The 18,279-nt window shown below is 47.2% G+C and overlaps 7 protein-coding genes across 8 annotated transcripts; 4 read left to right on the top strand and 3 right to left on the bottom strand.

The window, feature by feature from the left end:
• Nucleotides 1–131: 131 nt before the first annotated feature.
• FOIG_02914 (uncharacterized protein) lies at nt 132–1,780 on the bottom strand (the record flags this gene model as incomplete). Its single annotated transcript, XM_031200395.1, has 5 exons — nt 132–880; nt 951–1,006; nt 1,067–1,225; nt 1,285–1,681; nt 1,713–1,780. The coding sequence occupies 5 exons, from the start codon at nt 1,778–1,780 to the stop codon at nt 760–762; spliced, it is 801 nt and encodes a 266-aa protein (XP_031070163.1). The 3' UTR covers nt 132–759.
• A 1,659-nt stretch (nt 1,781–3,439) lies between these two features.
• FOIG_02913 (uncharacterized protein) lies at nt 3,440–4,683 on the top strand (the record flags this gene model as incomplete). The annotated part of the gene is made up of 3 exons (XM_031200394.1): nt 3,440–3,444; nt 3,799–4,020; nt 4,302–4,683. The coding sequence occupies 3 exons, from the start codon at nt 3,440–3,442 to the stop codon at nt 4,681–4,683; spliced, it is 609 nt and encodes a 202-aa protein (XP_031070162.1).
• A 2,944-nt stretch (nt 4,684–7,627) lies between these two features.
• On the top strand, nt 7,628–8,378 carry FOIG_02912 (uncharacterized protein). Its single transcript, XM_031200393.1, has 4 exons — nt 7,628–7,893; nt 7,951–7,995; nt 8,056–8,090; nt 8,149–8,378. Exons 1-4 carry the CDS (start codon nt 7,852–7,854, stop codon nt 8,234–8,236), a joined length of 210 nt encoding a protein of 69 aa, XP_031070161.1. The 5' UTR covers nt 7,628–7,851; the 3' UTR covers nt 8,237–8,378.
• Nucleotides 8,379–8,689: 311 nt separating this feature from the next.
• FOIG_02911 (uncharacterized protein) lies at nt 8,690–10,076 on the top strand. Its single transcript, XM_031200392.1, has 2 exons — nt 8,690–9,518; nt 9,575–10,076. The coding sequence occupies exons 1-2, from the start codon at nt 8,987–8,989 to the stop codon at nt 9,763–9,765; spliced, it is 723 nt and encodes a 240-aa protein (XP_031070160.1). The 5' UTR covers nt 8,690–8,986; the 3' UTR covers nt 9,766–10,076.
• On the bottom strand, nt 9,986–12,477 carry FOIG_02910 (serine/threonine protein kinase). Of its 2 annotated transcripts, XM_031200390.1 has the most exons (3): nt 12,155–12,477; nt 10,863–12,084; nt 9,986–10,805 (listed from the first exon to the last, which is right to left on the bottom strand). In XM_031200390.1, exons 1-3 carry the CDS (start codon nt 12,245–12,247, stop codon nt 10,360–10,362), a joined length of 1,761 nt encoding a protein of 586 aa, XP_031070158.1. In that variant the 5' UTR covers nt 12,248–12,477; the 3' UTR covers nt 9,986–10,359. The 2 variants fall into 2 exon arrangements, with proteins under 2 accessions (XP_031070158.1, XP_031070159.1); XM_031200391.1 differs by having other exon boundaries at nt 10,863–12,477.
• A 1,959-nt stretch (nt 12,478–14,436) lies between these two features.
• On the bottom strand, nt 14,437–14,782 carry FOIG_02909 (uncharacterized protein). The gene has a single exon (XM_031200389.1). It carries the CDS (start codon nt 14,687–14,689, stop codon nt 14,513–14,515), a length of 177 nt encoding a protein of 58 aa, XP_031070157.1. The 5' UTR covers nt 14,690–14,782; the 3' UTR covers nt 14,437–14,512.
• Nucleotides 14,783–14,889: 107 nt separating this feature from the next.
• On the top strand, nt 14,890–18,269 carry FOIG_02908 (uncharacterized protein). Its single transcript, XM_031200388.1, has 4 exons — nt 14,890–16,146; nt 16,201–16,361; nt 16,413–16,789; nt 16,835–18,269. The coding sequence occupies exons 1-4, from the start codon at nt 15,926–15,928 to the stop codon at nt 18,080–18,082; spliced, it is 2,007 nt and encodes a 668-aa protein (XP_031070156.1). The 5' UTR covers nt 14,890–15,925; the 3' UTR covers nt 18,083–18,269.
• The last annotated feature ends 10 nt before the right edge of the window (nt 18,270–18,279 follow it).

Genomic DNA, 18,279 nt, shown 5'->3' with positions numbered 1-18,279 from the left:
CCTACGCCTCCATACCTTACTAACCAATCTGTGCCCTCACCAATAGCGGGAGTGCGTACACTACGGTTGAAGATCAAAGCAGCCAAATGTTTCTATTCCCCGTTTTCACCGCCTTTCTCCCCTGTTTCTATCCCCCTTCCACTTCTCTCCTCCACTATCTGTCCCTTCCGGTCCTAGGCTCAACCGTCTGTCTTCTTCCCACTTAATCTCTCATCACCCGAATTGAGAGCATTATCAGCCGGTGTAAGCCATAGGCGACTCACGGTTCGCCGAGCTACTTTACTGTTTCTTGCCATTTCTTTCTCCGCCCAATGAGCGGTTTAGTAATTTTTTTTTTTATTCCCCTTGATATTCCGGCATCTGACCCTTGCACCGAAAGTCTGCCTCGAGAGCTGAATGTGTGGACTGTCGTCAAGCAGCCATAGTATTATCGGGACAAGACCGTCAGGCAGTCATGCCCATGGCTACCCGTAATCAGGTATTCATTCAACCGCCTCCAATCTCCGTTCCAAGCATGTCTCTTCCGAGTCCGTCGAACCCTTCCCGCTGCACTTTGAGTGTAGCCAGTCGAACAGCGAAACCCAGCTTCTTCCCCACGCTCCAGTCGTCAGGGTGACAGATCAGTCCGTACAGCATTCCGGCTATGAAAGTGTCCCCCGCTCCCACGGCACTATATCTCGAACAGTGGTCAGGTCCTGCAGTTTTACGCGGCTTGTACTAGGTTTGTTGCTGTGTTAGGTATTGTCAGGGCGGGACAACTCACTCGATCACGGAAATGTCTCGCCCTGATTCATCCAGGGCAGGGCAGTGAAGACTCTCGCCTGTCGACCGAGACAGCCCAGCTGCTCCATCTTCACCCCACGTACACAGTGCCAGTGACCTATGCCGCTTCTTGTCAGCAAGGGCCATAGAGTCAAAGCAGAAGCATGATATCCTTCCATGAAACGTACGCCTTTTGATGCCCTTCGGCGCTCAGGCATTGTTCCGGAGTTTTGTGTCCTCGACTCTATCCCCCTTGTTAGGTCACTACAATTGTAACGGCCGATATCCATGAGTCCACTCTCACCTCAGCCCAACTTCGCGAATAGAAGACAACATCCGCTTCTGCCGCCAGCTCGGGGAGGCCCTCCCTACCAGGCTTCTCAATTTCGACACTGATTGTTGCTTTTGGTAGTACGTTACGCAGGAGACGGATACAGCTTTGTATGGTATCCGGGATTCGGCCCTGTTGTTCCATCATCAGCCTAGAGTTACCGGGCAGAGGATACCACATCTGCATCCTACCTCAAAGTGCCACCATGTCTCCTGGTCCGGGTTGAAGCTTCGCGCGATGTTTCCAAACTCGTCTTCGGTCATCTCTAACAAGTCATTGTAGTTGACAAGCGTGCGACTACCTGATGCCTCGCTACGGATAATGTAACTGCTTGCCGCCTCTGTACTCTCCTCGCGATAAACGCAGTGGTTGAAGTCAATGTTCGACTGCGCACCGAACGACGATATAACACGCTGTGTTGCGGATGAGGCAGCAGCGGGAAGGGGTGATACCAGATGCAGCTTGAGGGTTTCGTGCTCTGAGAGCAATTGTTCCAAGACCTGGAGAGAGTTTGGACAGTTGCCTCCACGTCGGATATTGAGACTGGTGGCACGTAGCTTAGAGTCTTCGGATGGGAAGAAGGGAACACTGGAGGTGAGTTAGTAAATGCCATGTGTACGCAGTAGAGGTGACGTTCGTGAGGATCGTATCCAGGTAACAAGCGCCAACGGCAATGAGATGCTTCATGATGTCCAGAGTCGTGCTAGTTGCAATATAAACTGGGAAAGCAATGCTGTCCACTTCACTTGCGTCGGCTTACGCGTGAGGCAGACTCTATCACTTGACGTCGGCGTTATGTTGTATATCCCTTTGTTAGTGCTGGTGATGTAAGTTATGACAACACTTCCAACGTAGGGGAGGGGTCCGCCGCACATTGGGAGTTCCACATGTATTTCGTCACTCGCATGCGTGGTGTCTCTGGTGAAAGAGAAATCCCTCGAGGGTTATAAAACTCCTAACGGTAAGACAATATGCCAAAATTAACTGGTCTAAAGACCTACTGAGATACACTAAACTTGCCAAAATATTTTCATCACTTGAGATGGAGGTCTCGCGTTTTCTTGCCTGCCGTAGACATTATGATATGGCCCAGTCTAAGTTTGCAGATGGAAGAACAATGTTTACCTCAATGTGGTTAATGGTATGACCTTGAATACTTAAATAAATAAAAAATTAAGTAACCAGTTTGTGTGTCGTTCTTCCATAATGCTCTGATAGGAGTCAGTGTGGTAAGTACACGATTCATTCTGCCCTGCAATTGCCCGTCATGCAAGTTAGATAAATGTGAATCATGGGCATCCAACTTAGTTTTGACAAAAAAAAAGTGAAACGTTAACATGATAGTTCTGTACCAAGCAGCAAGACAATTTCTTGATGCTGTTGAGAGTAGTGACAATTGAAGATAAGCCCATCATATTTTGCTATAGGGTATCTAACGTCGTAGAATAGATGCTCATCCCACAGCAAATGCACGACTGTCAGGCGAGTTTTCATATATTGACTCTTTGGCAAGGTGGATACTACATTGTGATTAGTCTAGTTCATTTCTGTTAACACTTGTCTTAAGATAGAAGGCCAGATATAAGAAGTGTAATAAGTTAGAAGAGATAAAGAACATATCACAAGTTAGGTATCATGAAAATATAATACTAGATCAATGTATAATAATAGAATCAAGTAATTTGCTATGCCAGGGAGAACTAACAGAAAGAGCACGTATGTGACCTCAAAGAGACTGCAGTAGTAGTCGATGCCATGCCTACCCTCATAGAGGGTAATACCGAGGCAATCGAGGGTATACATCAGCCGTTGGCTCTGCTGATGCATAGGTACGATGGCACCACCATGAGAGACAGCGTCTATGAACATATGATACTCAATAAATTCGACGGCACCGCTCAGGCGAGGAACCCAAGGGAGTCGATAGACATACTGTCTAATGTATCTATGGTCCCTAATACTATAAACACAACCTCTGCAAATACCTTCACGACGGCAAGTAAGCCTATCGACATGATAACGAGACTATCTGCTCTACCTCCTCCTGGGGCGCCAAGAACCTAGCTACCCATATGTTCCTGGATGCCAAAGCTATGAACAGTAGTAATGATATGGTCGATGTGGTAGATATGGGGGTTGTAGATGTTGGTGAGACCCAGAGGAGTATGGTCGATAAAGTCATTAACGTTATTTAGTCTCTATATGATGGCCAAGGGCAATAACAAGACTTGAATAACTGAAGGTATAATCAAGTCTATTGTGGATTTCACAGAGTCTGCGGCGCCTAATTATATGATTAAGATCAGCATGATGATGTTGGACAACCTGATATCGAACAATATAGCCATGGAGTGAGTTATTTAAGGACATTCTCTCATATATCATCTTCAAACAGGTCATAGTAGAGTTATTGCTTTCCTTCTGAGTGAGGTCTCAAACATCATCGCATTGCACAAAGCGATCTGGCCTGTGATTTAGTGTTACATCACCACGGGATCGCGACCTAAAAGGTTATGGTGTCAACAAATAGTAAGTAATGCAGGTCTCAAACTAACCATGCTCACCCCGACGGAGGTAACAAAGTAGTAACACAAACTGCTAAACACTAGACAAGCCGTCTCAGTTGGGCATGCCCCTAGTCACCATGTGCCTGACTGACATCGTGATATCATGATAAACATATTGGAACTCTAACGAATATTCAGACGCCAGGCAGTGGAGGGTAACTTTGCCGTCGGGGTTCACTACCAGGCTGTATATGGGAAGACTGTCTGGGAACCTCCACTTGGGAGGCTGAATTCCCTATACCAACATCGTCTTGGGCAGGAGTTCATGGTCGTGATTCATATCGTTATGGGCAACCAGTACTACATCTTCCTCCTTGCCCATACCGTTTATCGTCCTCCTGACGTCCTGACCCACTCCACGTATGCTTGCAGGGCGTTGACTGGCTTAGTTACAACCAGCATGTACAGGAACGGGTCCAGTTCTCCCATCAGCAGGCTATTGTTCTTTCTCTCCATAGTATCAAAGGATGAGGTCTTTATGATTGCCGACCGCGGTCGCGGCGGTCAGTTGGTCGATTATATGTCACCTCTATATGATAGAATATAATGATGTTGTTAGGTAACCTTGTAGTTGTGGCCAATCTGTCAGATATGTCCTGCATAGTGGTATGAAATATCCATATAGCGTACCTCAGTCTCAGTTTCACGGCGGTATACTCTGAGTATGCAGAGGATGATATTGCGTACCAGAAGGATACAGTAATGTCGGTGCAGGAGTTTATGACAAGATTCTTACGCCTGGATAGACAATCAACGGGGGCAACACCAGGTGCTCTCAACGAGAGGTTGAGGATTGTGGCCACTTTGCCCAAGCCGTACACCATGAATCACACCATGTTGCCGGTGATACGACGACGAACTACTGGGGGTATTGTCGTTAGTGACGATCACAATGCCGCCAACAACGACATTGACACTGAGTTGGACCTCAGCTCAGCTAGAAGCGAGTTGTCTCATCTCGCACAAGTAGGTTACGTAAATATAATGGTGAGGATATCTCCCAGCCGCAGGCCCAAAATTTAGGCGTTCAAGAAGAAACTCGGCCACTTCTGCCACGGGCTACGACAACAACAGAAGCCTCTGAGCAGAATGATAGTCAAAATTGCTTCATTGACCAAGCTCCCGGAGCATGGTTTTGATCATTCGCCGAGATTGGAAGTCGTAATCAAGGTTGGCATTCCCTTAAGATGTATTGGGAGCTCAAGCCATGCCTTATATTGTCCATAAAGCTGAGAAGCAAGCCTATTACTGTTGGAATGCTTCGTGTATCCTTCGATTGCCCTGGCTTGGTCGAGGAGTCCAAGACGACGGGCGATATGTGATCATCGATAGATAGTCGCTCACTCTAAGAGAAGATGAGAAGATGACGAGGATCCAGCTACATCCATGTGCAACTAGCACCTGTACACCTCGGGACAATCGCTCGCAGACACAACTTGGTGACTGTTCAGAGATGCGTTTTGTTGCCTTTCAGAGCTATCTTGGCCAGTATTGAAATGTTTGAGGTATCTTGGATATTCAGACCGTACCCTCCAGTACAGAAGTAACATACCCAGGTTCATTGGCGCTTTCATCTGCTGCAATGACCTTGTTCTTCCCTTTCCTCTGATAAATAATCGTAGCGTGAAGTCGTTCTTCGGTGTTGACAAAAGTGGTGGCCGTCTTGCCCTATGGATATGTACCTACCTGAGGGATGGGATCCTTTCGACGAGAAACAAAGACGAGTTTTGGCAACTCATATATTAGCACTGCTGGAAGATTTCGATATATCCAGCCCTGTCGCTTCCTTAACCGACACATCAGTGACAACAAGCCTCAAGGCTTTAAGCCGCATACGTTATTGGCCATCAGAACATTCTCACACACGAGGCAATGGAAAGACTTTATTTCCCTCCGTGTTTTTTCTGCGAAGGAGACTGCTGAAGTCAAGTCAAGCCGGTAGAGAGAAGGTTTCCATTGCCCAGGATGTTACTAATGTAAGTTCTTGTTCCATTTGTGGACAACAATCATCTTCATTGCTGACACTGCAAGGTAATAACAAAATCGACTGGACTAACCCAGCTGTTGAGCCCCCAGTGCGCAATGTCTTATTCCCGAAAACTCGGATAGAGAGCAAGTTACGTGTAATTAGATATCATTATTTCCCCATTTAATTAACCGTACGTAAGTTTCTCAACACACCTAGGGATTCGAGTCGGGGAAGATTAGACGGGGTTTCACGTGCTGGCCGATCGTATTGCTCTATCAATTGCCAATGGTCAAACATTATTTGCACAGATTCGCCATGGATGCGTGATTGGCCTATCGAGTGCATCGATCGAAGTGTCTTCTCAACAAACTCAGGCTTGAGCATCCCACTAGCACTACGGCAGCTACGGGTGCAATCCGGCGGGGATAACAACGACTGTGATGCTAGAGCAGGGCAAGGCAAAGTCTCGGTGTTACCCTGGAATGTGGTTCATGGCGGGTCAGCCTTGACCGATCTTGCCTACTTGTGTACAAGGCTCAGGTAAAGAACCGAATCATAAGCTAGTAGCCTTGTTTACGATCATATCTTGATGAAGAAGTTATTGCCTGCATGTTGACGATTTATAGACAAACATCTAAGATTAGAGATTGCGTTAACTTAATCGTCAGATCAAATAAGAAATAAGGCGTCATTCTCGCCAAGAATAGGAGCTCAAACGGGCACTTTCGATTATTGTAATCGTCACTTATGCAAAGAGTTCTTTGGGGGTTTGCGGGCTCCTAGGGAGCAAGAAAACATTAGGCCTTGATATAGGATGCTGAAATAAACCCCATTGAATAGCCTCCTAAGCTTAAGCTTACTTACCTCAATATTTTTTGTCGCTGAGGATCGAGGTCCCAAGTTTTCCTGCCTTCCCTAGCAGGCTGCTGCAACCCATGCATTCTGCCATTGCCTTGAGTGGCTGGGGTCGGATCGAGTAACCGACACCAAGAAAGAGGCGGTGGTGGCACGTCAGAAAACAGGAATCACAAGCACATATGGATCAGAAAGCTGCAGTAGCGGAGACATTGCTCCGTCAAAATGGGCCACGAGGGGAGAGATCTCGATGGAGAGCACAGCAGATGGTGAGGGACACCAATCAATACCAGAAAGCAGAAATGCAGGCGTCGGGCGTAATTGTGTTTTACCCGCCTTAGACGGGGTCGGCCATAATCAAGCAAGTCGAAGAACAAAATGCCCGATTCGGGGGAGCACAAAATAATGAGTGCAGTGTGAGGTAACTAAGCGTAATTGAAATGTATGTCCACATAACGTCATTATATAGTAGCTCTGGCCACGTCACCGCCACACTCTATGCTACCCCGCTATGTGGCGGCGCCGTTAACCCCGGAAGCGGGGCGGATCTGACCCATCGTGTTACACGATATGAGGGTAAGTGGGTCCGCTTCTTGAAGAAGAAATTCCTCCAAAGAGATCTGATATGACATCAAACTCTAGAGAGTCTTTGTAACAGAGGCGAATTTTAAGCTGCAAGGGACCGAGGTCGATCATGTGTCAGTGTCTAGGTGTCTCACGTAGGAATTATACCATACACAGGGCACAATCCTTGAACTCCCAATACCCCGCGACGCGCATAACGCGTACATACAGGTCAGTCTCCTCTTCTGACCCCCACCAAACAAACACAAGTCCCAGATCCTTTCATCGAGATGACGTTCCGGTGATGACCTGACGTCAGGGATGTCTCTCGAGCAACCATCACAAGCTAACCGCCCGAGCCTGCTTGCTATCCCGCTTTCAAGTGGTCGAGCAAGCTAGAGCATTACTGGGGTACAACCGATTTTCTCCCACTGGTCAGTGACAGTGATGTATCAAGCCGTCTAGGCAACGTAGGACTTGTATGCAGAAGCCAGTCAATGACGACACTTTTTCCTTCACATGATAGTCCATGATAACTGGACAGGAGTTGAGCAATGGAGATAGGCATGCCAATCCAAGGAGGTGTATACGTCAAACAAGTGGTCAAACACTCGATGACGACGAGTCTTCAAGTTTAAATTAGTGTAATCAATTTAGATCTATATAAACCCTCATTACTCCTCTTCAATTCAAGCCCTTCTCTTCTTCCCATCACCACACACAATACCAACAAACCACCAACCTCAACATAACCAACTCAATTATCTTTTTCTTTTTAAACAAGAAAACTATATAAATCAGCAATGGATACCATTAAGAACACCGTTAACCAAGCTACCGAGAAGGTATAAAGCCCTGGAGATGTTCCACCGTGCTTCTGAGTCGTTGCTAACGCCTAAAAGGTCCAGGAGGGTATCTCTGGCACCAGCAAGGAGGCTAACAAGGAGGTAAGTCCAAGGACAGAACTTGCTTGTAAAGTAATTACATGTGACTAATTTGCTATCAAGGTTGCCAAGGACTCCAACGCCGGCATTGGCACTCGGTACGTTTATACACCATTTTCGCTACACTCTGGCTTTTCTAATGCTTCTTTCCTTCAGTGCTTCCGCTGCCAAAGATGCAGTTGGCGACAAGATCGATGAGAGCACCCATGGAGCTAAGGGAGAGGCCTACAAGCAGAACCCATAGATGCTTCTTACCTGAGAAATGAGGAGGACATGACACTGCGGAGGACTCGGGCCATATCTCGTTCACGAGACTTCCCGTACCCTCCATATTGAGCACTTAGATACCCAAGTCCAGTAGCTCTTCAATCAATCTATTGCACACACCAGCTCTGCCCTATCTTGTTGTGATTTAGGCGTCTGAATTGTGGATATACGGGGTCGGCTTCTTCAGCAACTTACCCCACTTGGATCGATATTTGTTGCATGGTATTCTTTCAACAAACACTCTGACTGACTAGCTTTCCAATAAAGCTAAAAGAATGCCATGACCTTCGCCAAGTTTTTGAAGTAAGCGTCCTTATAGCATCCAAACCCTGTCGATTGTCGTTGATGGAGCCACGTGACGAGCCACGTGAACACTCTGCCAATCTTTCAAAGAACGATACAGACAACTTTATATGAACCAAATCCTTGAAGAAATTATACCAGTTTATTCACCATTGTTTTACTACTGTAGAATTTTTCCTTCTTTCTAGCAATGCGATGTCAGGCGTGGCGGTGGTAGCTCACGAATTACTAAGACATAGCTTGAGACTATCGCGTGAAGCGACCGCCGAAATGAGCCGCGATCGCGTCTTATTTCCGACACCGCTCGTCTCCAGAAGCTCAAATTTCCTCGACAATAGCTCAATTGGAGCTGCAGCTCGGTAGCTGGATCTTGCACTCTTTAAACCAATCAATTGGAAGAAGTCTGGCACTGGGATCCGACACAATGGCCATAGAACCCCCATCGTCCCTCCCGCCCGACCTGTTCGACCAAACAACAATCATCTCCCTCCTCTCGACTCTTGCAATCGTCTTCGCCGCCTATGCTGCCTCTTTGAGGTTCTTACCATCCTCCTCCTCGGGGGTTCTCCGGTTTCTCTTTATATGGCATCTCGCCGATGCGCTGTGTCATTTTCTCCTCGAAGGCAGCTTTTTATACCACTGCTTCTTCTCGCATCAGCCCCTCGTCGATGATGCGAAGACGGACCTGTTCCCAACACCTCCTGGATTCTTAGGCTATAGCGATCGAGTATATGGTGCGCAGTCAGGTGGAAGTAATCCGTTTGCCCAGCTGTGGATGGTATATGCGAGGGCTGACAAGAGATGGGCTGGTGTCGACTTGGGGGTTGTGAGTCTGGAGTTGTTGACTGTGTTCTTTGATGGGCCTTTAGCTGTTTATGTGTGCTACTGTCTCGCTAAGAAGGATCCCAAGGTCAGCATCTGGATGATTGTCCTGGCTACTTGTGAGCTGTACGGCGGTAAGTCTCGACAGCACCTCAATTTATATGGATTCGCCAAACTAAACAATGCTCAGGATTCATGACTTTCTGTCCTGAATGGCTCATTGGAAGTGCCAATCTCGACACGAGCAACTTCATGTACCTTTGGGTTTACCTATTCTTCTTCAACACTCTATGGGTCTGGATTCCGCTTTGGGTCATTTGGTACTCAGTCAAGGACATCTCAAATGCCCTGAATCTGCGCCAAGGTAAGAAGACTCTCTAGACACCAAGAGGCCACAAGCCATGGAATCATTTTATATAGTGTTGTTGAACTGCAGGGATATGGGTGCAGAACGCAAAGCCCGGCTGGGGCACTGAGATAATGGATGTGGGCTAGGGGCAGTCATGCAGAGCCTCTTGTGAAGAGTTTCTTTTAATCCAAGCCTAGATACTTGAAGCTTAGATCTAGGCCTTATCATAGATCCTGAAGATTAGGATAACATCGTCGTAAGAACCGTAAAGCTTATGGTCAGGTCATCGTAAGTTCCTCAACATTGTTCGTCCTCTATCGCCTGGGTAATAATTACGTGACCGTTTTTTCTCGCCTCACGCAATATTAGTGATACCTCTCATTGAATTCGTACGTACTATATCGATTTACACATAGCGAAGCCCCTATGCCACGTCCAACCAAGCAACTCGAAACCTTTCCGGAAAAGTGGATATTTACACGAGCATAGCACCCTTTATAGTGACGACGAGACATGTTCCTCAGCTCAAATAGTACAATGGGAACGCCAAACCTAAAAATCCGCCATTAGAAATGCTATCCTTCACATATATGATTCTAGTCCGTACTAAATCGTTACACATCATCTCATTTCTCCCACTCCTTATAGCTCTTCTGCTTTTGTCTGGTGTTCCATCCCAACTTTCCACTGATACTGTTCACCCAATCTTCACTCCTCCGTCCCTGGGCTTGCACCGAGGCAAACGGAAACCTACTGGCGCTGATGGTCACGTAATCTCCCGGCTTGAGCTCGACACGTTCTCGGCCATCGAAGCTCGCCCATGAAGCCGTTCGTGCGCTATATGGAACACCGACCCGTAGCACAATCGTGTCAGGAAGGATAATAGGCCTGAATGACAGGGTGTGCGCGCATATAGACGTGACCAGCATCACAGGGTTCTCGGGGTGGCACAAGGAGCCCCCGGCGGCGAGATTATATGCCGTTGAGCCTGTGGGTGTCGATACGCAGATACCGTCGGCCAAGACCGAGGTGAAGTGCTCATCGTCACCAAATATCTCGGTAGTTGACATTGCTAGAATATACGTTAGAACATCTCCTGCAGGGGTAACGTTTACTCTGGGATTCTCACTTGGGTTTGGTCCTCTGTCCACTACCACCTCATTCAGAATCTCAAACGTCCCATCCGGCCGATGCGTGTGCTCATCTTCCCTCTCCTCACCTATAAGCTCCTCCACCAAGTCTCGGGACGGCTCCTCGTCCTCCTCAGAGCCCTTACTAAGCTGAGCTCTCTTGCGTGGCTGACTCCTCATGACAGTGCCTTCGAAACGAAGCCTCAGGCTAACTGTGACGCCCTTGGTGAAGGCCGTTAAGAGTGTCTGCTGATAGTCCTCGAAGTCAAATTTAGTCAAGAAACCCAGGCTTCCTAGTGCAAAACTCAATACAGGTGGTACGATGCGCTGGAAGAGCCAGCTGGCATATAACACTGTACCATCGCCACCAAGTGAGATAACAAAGTCAAAAGTATGAGGGCGTGTTCTGCACATGTTCTCGTCCCAATATCGGAGTCGCCTGTTCAGCGTTTCTTTGACAGTCTGCTCGTTCATGTCCCCTGTATCAAGGTATCCCTTGCTCACCTCATCAATGATCCCACTGACATCGAACTTCTTGTTTGTTTTGAGCTTGTCTTGAACATAGACGATGTAGGCGACCTCGTGATTATGTTGTAGGAGCCACTTGACCAATTCTCGTGTTTTTGGGATCAAGTCTTGGTCGTATATCTTTGTGAGGATGAATATGCTCTTGACCTTGAACCGAAGGCGCATGCTACTCAGTCGGCGACTTAGTTCACGTACACCCCAGGCCATATCACTCAGCTGCTGCTTGGTTAGAAGGCGACTTCGCACGTCGTCCTGATAACCTGAAAGGTCAACCTCGGACATGCTTTTGGTCATCTGCTGCGTCCAGGCCTGCTGATCAGCTTGGCCTGAGTGTTCCATACCGCCAGGCTCAACAACAGCGCGACACTTCTTCTGATATTTGGGGTCAACAATCGAGTCGAGGCTGTCGTTGCGAACAGCTTCGATGTGATCGCCATTGAGAGCCTTGTGAAAAGTGGCATGGCTAGGATTTGGATTGTTGCTTAAATATGACGGAGGGTTATTTCCTATGGAGTGTTCCGACTCTGGCTCGCTGGCTGAGCTGGCAGCATCTTTTGCGCGTCGCTGACTGTCGAGAAACTGGTGGACAAGGCACTCGTCACGTCGCGAAGGATGGCGCATCACGGGCGCTTTGATCTCTGAGGCAACCATTGAGCTTTTGCGACGATAGGGGTTTCCGGGATCGAAGACGACCTGTATAGGCGATTAGATCAGTCGCACCATTCTTGGTTGTCATCTGGTATTGGCGACAGTATGAACGAACCTCTACTGCCTTGCAGTCCTCGTCAGAACTCCCATCGTATTCACGATTGCGCCCATCCTCAAAATGTATGTGTTTCTCCGTGTGGTCTCCCATTTCTGCAGTTGAAAGGATAACGCACGATTGTTCCTTTCAATTGTTATACCTTTTGTCTTGTGATGCTCATATGGTTGGATGACGTTGTTAGCCTAATGGCGGGGCAAATGGGAGATGGATCCACTGAACCGCTCCTGAGAAAGCCGGGACTTTGACGATCTTGGCCTTTTTAAAGAGAGTTGATATTGAAAATCGTCTCGATCGCTGAGTTCTCTTACTTTCCCCGCCGTAACTCTACCATCTATGTATCAACTACTGATGGATACGAGGAGGTTTTATATACCTTAGACCATGATAGCAGCTTCAAAGACTTGACCTAGCTATTATGCATCTGCAGTGTGCTGATATAATAACTGTGGATCTCTTTGTGCTGGGTCTCGCACATGATATTCTCGATCGCACAGGGAAACGAAGTCTTAGCCATTGGCTACGATTTTACAGGCTTATTAGCCTTATCGAAACAGCATTGAACTCGCGTGTTGGTCAAATTATTCAGTTTAGGGTAACCATGAGTCTAAAGCACCATCGTGATAGCCAATATCAAGCCAACAGACGGAACACATTGGCACATATTGATTGACCACGATAATCTGTTCATGTGAAGCCGGCAGATGTTGAGCTAGTGTGGTCATTGATAATACCTAACGTCACTTAGAGCATGGCTTACTGAGACTTACTTAACGTGCCTGTGGATATGACCAATATGACATAAGCTTCTGGATCATTGAGCGAAGGCGGTAAATTATGCGATATCGACTCTCAGGAATGAAGTCCCATCGGTAGCGTCTGATCAGCATAAACAGTCTTCTCAATTAATATGCGAACATGGATGGTGATCCAATAGGCCTGTGGTGGTGTGAACAACCCCCTCAGAATTCTCACGAAGGCCTCAATCAACTTGAGCCTGTCAATGCAAGGTGAAACTGTCTGAAGTCTAATATGTTAGTAAAATGGTCGACGATATCTTTTAGCTCGAAGCCAAGAATTCAAAACATAGAAACAATACGAAGCATCTCTGTTGGCTATACATGCTAATTGGGACAACATAAGCAAGAGCAAACAGTCAGACCTTTGTTGATCGATTCTTCTAGAAAGCGAAAACAACTAGAATTGGGTTTATTTAGTACATATCATAAAGATGAAGTATACATATTCATCTTGCATTACACAAAGATAGAAGGGGGTGCCAAGTCGAAGACGGAAGTGAAGCTACTGCAGCAAAGCTATAATAAGAGACCTGTCATCCGTACCCCATGCTTAGCACTCAGTAACACCTTCGTTTTAAGCATCCATTACAAGAAGATAGGATGAAGAGCAGGTATTCTAGACACGAGATCACACATAAATACTGGGGTGCTTCTTGTAGCTGATACCAACCATTACGCCTTTCTAATCAAACGCTTCGCAAGCCACTGACTGTCTGCTATAGCACCCATAGCTATAGTCCAGGCTCTTTCCGGGAGTACCTGTTTGAGGAGGAAACATCTCTCACTTCATTATACTTCTAGCCCCGACGTGTGAGGAAACAGTAAAGAGTGGACAATCCATGATAGACTAATGCCTAGAAAACAACAAAGACTTACACAGTATGGCATATAATCCGGATGCTGAAATGATTTAATCAAAAGGCTTACCGAGTATATACTAAAGCTGTCCAAGCTGTCCTAAACTTATCCAAGTATCTTCTAACCCTGAAGATAAAAGCCTTGACGTTCCCTATCTCCCCATCAACAGGCGTGGGGAGTGAAACTCACATAAGTATAAACTAATAGACCAAGGAAGCCATTAGACGGAGGCTCTCTGAATGTGACTAGCCATTAGAAACTCGCTATCAAGTCGATTTCTAATACTGTACTAGTCTAGGGCTAGATGCTCATGAAACTTCTCCTCATTCCACAGATCTATGGGTTCTTCACAGTTATATTAAACACAGTACATCCTCCACTTGGATGCGTGCTCTTCCCCAATCCAACATGCTCCTGGACGGACGACTCGGTATTCTTAATAAGAATAGACGCACAAGACTTGTCAATTTACGAGTCGATAGCTGCTAGAGAACCAGGTACACGAACTGCCAAGAGTTCGGCATTTGAACCTTGACCCTGTCTGGCTGTCCTCGCTTACAGAGCTATGGGTTTCAAAGATAAAGTGGAAAGGCTTGAAACAACAAAATGGAGAACCAACCACCGGGTCCGCAGATACAGACAGATACTAGAGAGGCCTAGACAAGGCTCTCAATGAAATTGACTCGCTTCCAGCTGCAAGCTAGCCAGCTAGTGTTCTCTCACTGTGCAGGTAGTTTTTAGACGTTTGCATGGTTCCGTTGACAGATCTGTTACCGGGTGCAAGCTCTGAACCTTGCGAAACGTCCCTGTATCCATCGTCTCGTGGCCAGCCGTTCTCCCCGCCTTCGGCACCAGCAGGATCCGTGTGACCTGCCATTGTAATCTCAAACCCTCTGTTCCAAAAGAGGAAATGGCCCTCGTCTAAGCTCTTGGCCCTTTAGTCATTGTCTCGTTAGCTCTCATGCTAAAGGGGATCCTTCGCTAATCCATGTTTCCTTCTTGTTTTAAATCCACGGCGTAGTTGCACAAAACGGACAAACGTGGACGCTAGCCCATATGCGGATTAACCCCACCGTTTGCTTCCCTTGAACTCCTGCCTCTTACAACCCGACGAAACTTGACTCTGTAACAACAATGCTTCAGCCTCTTCGAACCGGCGCTTTTCGCCGCCCTCAGAGCACTCTTTCAAAAAGCTCACTCAGTGGTGAAGTATCACTATCAGGAGGACCTTGAGAAGCAGTTCAGTTGTGGCTTCCATTCGAGGTTGATCACCATCAAAGCTCAAGTGAGAATGGCACAGATGATCGAGTCCAAAGAACTCAATCTCGTGGTGGAGTAGCATTCTCTTACACCGATTTCGTCAGCGTATTCGAGAATCAGCATCCCAGAAACCCAATCTACACGGGTGAAACAATACCCTTCTCGCTCTAATGCGGGAAATGCCTCTAGCCCACATCGAGGGCCTGGCTTGGCTCGCTTGGCTACCATTCTTCACTACCATCTCTCAGGGGCGACAGCTTCAATGCTACCAAGCTCCGTCATGAAGCAGCTTGATCCTTGTTCTTTGGAGATTTCTGAGTCGCGCAGGGGTCACCAAGCTCGCCGGATCTAGGGCAATCTGCGTTCCCGCTCGATGTGATTTGCCCTCAATTCGAGATATCAAGTCCTATATCGCCTCCATTGCCTCAGTCTCCTCCCACCCAGTTGGTGCTTGTCTGATCTTCGTTTCTTTTCTTGTTTTTCAATCTTACATTCGTTTGCCACAGGCCAGGTGCCATTTCCATTCCATTGTATTTCATTTTTACGGTACATCTCGTGTGTTTGATCATCTATCTACTGCTTCTCAAACTTTGCTCTGCTTTCAATTGACCAAGTATACGCCTGGAGGTCATTCTGATTCCTGCTATCATATCTCGGTGCTTTTCCAATTCATTCATCATCTGTGCTTTTCCTTCGGCATCCTAGCCCTCTTTCGATACTTTCATACGACCTCGACATCGACATGGGAAACTAGGTCTACCAAGAAGGACAACGCGGTGCCGGCACTGTGAAGGCTTAACGCCTGCCCTTTACTTGACAAACACCTCGAATTTGATCAGAAAACGACAACAACATGGACAACGACCCGACGATGGACTCGACCGGCTTTCAGTTCCAGGCAAATTCTACATCAAAATGGGATAACGAACTCAAGTTTGCTGCAGCTGGCTCCGTCCGCACCTCAATCATCGTCCTATCAGTTTTCAACGTGATAGTAGCATTCGCAGTTACTATCAGTATTCTGCTGCGATCATGGAGAACACTAAAACAAGTCGAACCGATATGGGACTTCAAGTATGTACTGCATTTCCCCGATCCGCAAGATTTTTTTCTCACAGTCACTCATAGGTCATCTTGGCTTCGGCTAGTCAAAGGACGAGATGTTTACCCCTTCGTACTTTCTTTGGGCATTGTAGTTCAGGGAATTGTGTATGCTACCGCTCAAGCCAAGGGACTTGAGTCACTTATGATCCTTGGGTGTGCCACGATATCGCGAATGATGCTGCTAGGTATGTTGAAAGAATAATGAGCTTTCACTTGAAGATACTAATCCAATTTAGCTTTCTTCATCGTACCCTTCATTCAGATGTTGTTCGGGCTGGAGTTGACAATCCGTATCACGAGGCCGAGCATGTTCCCCTTCCGTGGCAAATTCAACACCCTTGCCTGTCTAGTAACCATCGGTACCTTGTTGCTCATCGTGTTCTCCATAACATTTGCTGTTCTGCCATCGGAGTTTTGCTTTGCCAGTTTGATCTCTTTCCTACATCGATACGATGCCGGATGTTTTGGGGTTTTACTCACTGTCATCCTGATAGTTCTCATTGAGTGCGGTGTTATATGCTTCAAGCTTCATACTGGTGCCCGAATGCGCATTGCTGAGAGGGATGAGGCATCTCGCATGGTTTACCATATGATAATTGCCGTGATATCATATGTAAGTATGGATCTGAAAGTGATAGCTTGTACTAATTCCGAACAGACTTTGCAGATAACATTCTTCTACAATACGGCGTTTCGAGATACAGGAGCAGCAGATGAGACGTCAATGACACTGAACATGATCGGAACAGTTGTAATGAACATGTCAGGACTATTGCTTGGCTGTCTTTATCTCTTCTTGCGATCAAGCAGATCCCCAACCGGTTGTTCTGATGACGACATTGAAGCGTCTCAGAGTTTCAGAAAATGGGGTGATGACCAGGATCAAGAGCCCCCAACCCCTAGGTCTGCGATGCTACAGCCTCTTGATCTTCCCAAGCTGGTTCGCAAGGCTGAAAGCAAAGAAGATCTGACGCTGGACGACAGAGTGGAAGACAAAGTGTTTGGTGCACGCAAGGACTTCCTCAACCGTGGCCTGAAGCCCCTCCGCTTGGGAAGTATGCGTAATTCAGGCGGTCTTCCAACCGTACCGAAACCCGTACGGACGTCATCAAAGGAGTCCATCAAAAACTTCAAGAGGAGCATGTACAGCATTTTCCCCAAAGCCGAGCCACCCAAGTCGCCCATCCTTTTGCCGACAACAACCTACAAAGATTCTACACTCAAAAAAACGCCAGCGCTTCAAAAATTAGCTGACGAACTTCTTGCACCGCCTGCCCTCCGTCTACCGGATAAAAGATTCCGGTCAAGTGGTGCTTCTATGCTCTCGACTGCAACTGTGCAGATTGGCTTGCGCCTTTCCAACATCGGTGATATGCGCCCTGCCAAGCCGGAGCTCAAACTAGACACAAATACAAACCAAGTACACAACCTCGACTGTCCCAACAGTACAGTAAGGTTCTTCCCAAGAAAAACGAGTCCACTTGCCATTGCCATCGTCGATGTCCCAGGCGAGGGCACTAGGTACAAGATCCAGGACAACTTTGATGAGAGACTATCCGAGAAGGAACTTCCACCAGTTCCTCTCAGTGCGGGTATGAATACTCCGCCGGAGACAACTCTCAGTTCCGCTGTATATAGCCCTCAGGAGAAAACGCCCGCCTCAGCCTCACATAATCCCAGGGCTGGATCAGTCAGTTCTGTAAGAGCTCATAGCCGACAGGGCTCAAGAAGTATGGGAGAGCCAAGCAGACTTGCCAGCCGTCAAAGCTCTAGGGTCGTACCAGAGATTGGCAGAATGCATAGCCGACAAGGCTCAAGGGCTGGGCCAGAGACGGGTAGAGTACATAGTCGTCAAGGGTCAAGAGTTGACTTAGAGGCAACAAAAGGAAAAGGACCATGGATTTGATAGAGGACAAAACGGTAGGGCAACTGGGGAGGATGACGATTTCATGAACGGTTTGGCAACTGTAACGATTCCCTTTGTGTTTTCATATTTAGGCCGTCTTTGAAACTAGCGTCGAGATTTGGTCCCTTTTATATATAGATAATACCAGAAGATTAGGTGGACATCCTCAGTAACATTTCCAATGCCAGAAGGCTGCC

This window comes from Fusarium odoratissimum (assembly GCF_000260195.1).
Source record: "Fusarium odoratissimum NRRL 54006 unplaced genomic scaffold supercont1.3, whole genome shotgun sequence".
Taxonomy (NCBI): domain Eukaryota; kingdom Fungi; phylum Ascomycota; class Sordariomycetes; order Hypocreales; family Nectriaceae; genus Fusarium; species Fusarium odoratissimum.
Note: the sequence above shows the minus strand (reverse complement) of the source record. Positions and strands in the feature narration are given on the sequence as shown.

What these genes read in the sequence shown, in the direction of transcription:
- FOIG_02909 (XM_031200389.1), bottom strand. Translation starts at nt 14,689, where the DNA reads ATGGCAGGTCACACGGATCCTGCTGGTGCCGAAGGCGGGGAGAACGGC.
- FOIG_02910 (XM_031200390.1), bottom strand. Translation starts at nt 12,247, where the DNA reads ATGGGAGACCACACGGAGAAACACATACATTTTGAGGATGGGCGCAAT. An exon ending in AGGACTGCAAGGCAGTAGAG is followed by an intron (nt 12,085 to 12,154) that starts GTTCGTTCATAC and finishes TCGCCTATACAG; the next exon opens with GTCGTCTTCGATCCCGGAAA. An exon ending in GGACAGAGGACCAAACCCAA is followed by an intron (nt 10,806 to 10,862) that starts GTGAGAATCCCA and finishes CGTATATTCTAG; the next exon opens with CAATGTCAACTACCGAGATA.
- FOIG_02912 (XM_031200393.1), top strand. Translation starts at nt 7,852, where the DNA reads ATGGATACCATTAAGAACACCGTTAACCAAGCTACCGAGAAG. An exon ending in TTAACCAAGCTACCGAGAAG is followed by an intron (nt 7,894 to 7,950) that starts GTATAAAGCCCT and finishes AACGCCTAAAAG; the next exon opens with GTCCAGGAGGGTATCTCTGG. An exon ending in AACGCCGGCATTGGCACTCG is followed by an intron (nt 8,091 to 8,148) that starts GTACGTTTATAC and finishes TCTTTCCTTCAG; the next exon opens with TGCTTCCGCTGCCAAAGATG.
- FOIG_02911 (XM_031200392.1), top strand. Translation starts at nt 8,987, where the DNA reads ATGGCCATAGAACCCCCATCGTCCCTCCCGCCCGACCTGTTCGACCAA. An exon ending in TACTTGTGAGCTGTACGGCG is followed by an intron (nt 9,519 to 9,574) that starts GTAAGTCTCGAC and finishes AACAATGCTCAG; the next exon opens with GATTCATGACTTTCTGTCCT.
- FOIG_02908 (XM_031200388.1), top strand. Translation starts at nt 15,926, where the DNA reads ATGGACAACGACCCGACGATGGACTCGACCGGCTTTCAGTTCCAGGCA. An exon ending in ATCGCGAATGATGCTGCTAG is followed by an intron (nt 16,362 to 16,412) that starts GTATGTTGAAAG and finishes AATCCAATTTAG; the next exon opens with CTTTCTTCATCGTACCCTTC. An exon ending in TAATTGCCGTGATATCATAT is followed by an intron (nt 16,790 to 16,834) that starts GTAAGTATGGAT and finishes AATTCCGAACAG; the next exon opens with ACTTTGCAGATAACATTCTT.